This window comes from Limulus polyphemus, unplaced genomic scaffold (genome assembly GCF_000517525.1).
Source record: "Limulus polyphemus unplaced genomic scaffold, Limulus_polyphemus-2.1.2 Scaffold808, whole genome shotgun sequence".
NCBI classification, from domain to species: Eukaryota; Metazoa; Arthropoda; class Merostomata; order Xiphosura; family Limulidae; genus Limulus; species Limulus polyphemus.
Genome location: NW_013666418.1, coordinates 2,540 through 4,618, shown reverse-complemented (window position 1 = coordinate 4,618; position 2,079 = coordinate 2,540). Strand labels below are relative to the sequence as shown.

The window sequence follows — 2,079 nt, the reverse complement described above, 5'->3', positions numbered from 1 at the left end:
TAAAGAAAGTCTCTCCTACTTACACGGAGACCAGCTTTCTCAAGCAAACATCGGCCAGTGTTTCATTAAATAAAGCAAACAAGTTCCAGTTGTAGAAACGTTTGGCTATTAAACAGGCATATTTTATCATTCTTAAATACCAAGACAAATGCAGGAAGATATTTGGTATGTTCAACCGGTACGAATCCTTATGAGACATCTGGGTTAAAAACCCAGATCTGAGAGTCTAATATTCAGGTATAGTCATCCCTTAGTTTGAAGGGCCCGGCATGGCCTGGTGGTTAGGATGCTCGACTCACAATATGCGGGTAGCGGGTTCGAATCCCCGTCACACCGAATATTGTCGCCCTTTTTGAAGCGTTGTAGGGCGACGGCAAATCCCACTAGAGTTGGCAGTGCGTGGTGTTGTCTATCTGTCTTCTCTCTAGTCTATCACTACTAAATTAGATATGGCTAGCGCAGATAACCCTTATTTTGAACTGTTGACCGGAGGAAGGATAACCAGTCAAGAACACTCGCTATATATATATATATACGGCTACTCTTAAACGAATAGCGGGATTGACTGCCGCCATTGCAAAATCCCGTGAGCAAAAGTGCTGGGCGTGTTAAACGGTATATTGCGGCAGTAACTCGGCCAGTTTTGTAGTTACAAGCGTACAAGTTATATTAAGAGTCAAATGTTTATTATTATCACAATCCTTATCACAGTAAGAATGTCAATTTCAGTGCAATAAATAAATATAAAAGTCATGCAGAAATATCACACTCATTAAAAAAAACTGAAAAGAAGCTACGAATCCTGAAACTTGGCTCAACTTATGATTCAGTCTAAAACAAAGTTTTTCTTACAAATTGCAACAAAATGGTGTACTTGATTACGAAACCATTAAAAATTTGAAATATCTTTTTATCTTTCTAAGAGAAGTATGCTTTACAATGTTTGTGACACATTGACAATCGTAAAGTCTTTCATTTTAACGTTATATGAAACGGTCACAATATATATTTTATCATACTATATCTAAGTTCCTTAGAGGAACGGCCCGGCATAGCTAGGTAGTTAGGGAGCTCGACTCGCAATCTGCGGGTCGCGGATTCGAATCCCGTGCCACCAAATTGACTGTACACTAGATTCTTTCCATAAGTTTCCAGTAATTACATCCATACGTGGGGTCGTTATATTATGACGGTCAATCCCACTATTCGTTGGTAAAAGAGTTGCCCAAGAGTTGGCGGTGGGTGGTGATGACTAGCTGCCTTCCCTCTAGTCTTACACTGTTAAATTAGGGACGGCTAGCGCAGATAGCCCTCGTGTAGCTTTGCGCGAAATTCAAAACAAACAAACCTTACCGGAACAAAACACCATAGTTTTGTTAACATATAAAACATGTTCATTAGTGTCCATAGTCCAACATACACCCTTTCCATAGTCCAACATACATCATTTCCATAGTCCAACATACACCCTCTCCATAGTCCAACATACACCCTTTCCATAGTCCAACATACATCATTTCCATAGTCCAACATACATCATTTCCATAGTCCAACATACACCCTTTCCATAGTCCAACGAACATCATTTCCATAGTCCAACATACACCCTTTCCATAGTCCAACATACATCCTTTCCATAGTCCAACATACATCATTTCCATAGTCCAACATACACCCTTTCCATAGTCCAACGAACATCATTTCCATATTCCAACATACACCCTTTCCATAGTCCAACATACATCCTTTCCATAGTCCAACATACACCCTTTACATAGTCCAACATACACCCTTTCCATAGTCCGACATACATCTTTTCCATAGTCCAACATACACCCTTTACATAGTCCAACATACACCCTTTCCATAGACCGACATACATCTTTTCCATAGTCCAACATACATCATTTCCATAGTCCAACATACACCCTTTCCATAGTCCAACGAACATCATTTCCATATTCCAACATACACCCTTTCCATAGTCCAACATACATCCTTTCCATAGTCCAACATACACCCTTTCCATAGTCCAACGAACATCATTTCCATATTCCAACATACATCTTTTCCATAGTC

General features: G+C 39.8%; 1 protein-coding gene across 1 annotated transcript; it reads right to left on the bottom strand.

The window, feature by feature from the left end:
- Positions 1–1,651: 1,651 nt before the first annotated feature.
- LOC106460643 (phosphatidylinositol 4-phosphate 5-kinase 7-like) lies at positions 1,652–2,062 on the bottom strand. The gene has a single exon (XM_013920370.1). It carries the CDS (start codon positions 2,060–2,062, stop codon positions 1,652–1,654), a length of 411 nt encoding a protein of 136 aa, XP_013775824.1.
- Positions 2,063–2,079: the final 17 nt, after the last annotated feature.

What these genes read in the sequence shown, in the direction of transcription:
- LOC106460643 (XM_013920370.1), bottom strand. Translation starts at nt 2,062, where the DNA reads ATGTTGGAATATGGAAATGATGTTCGTTGGACTATGGAAAGGGTGTAT.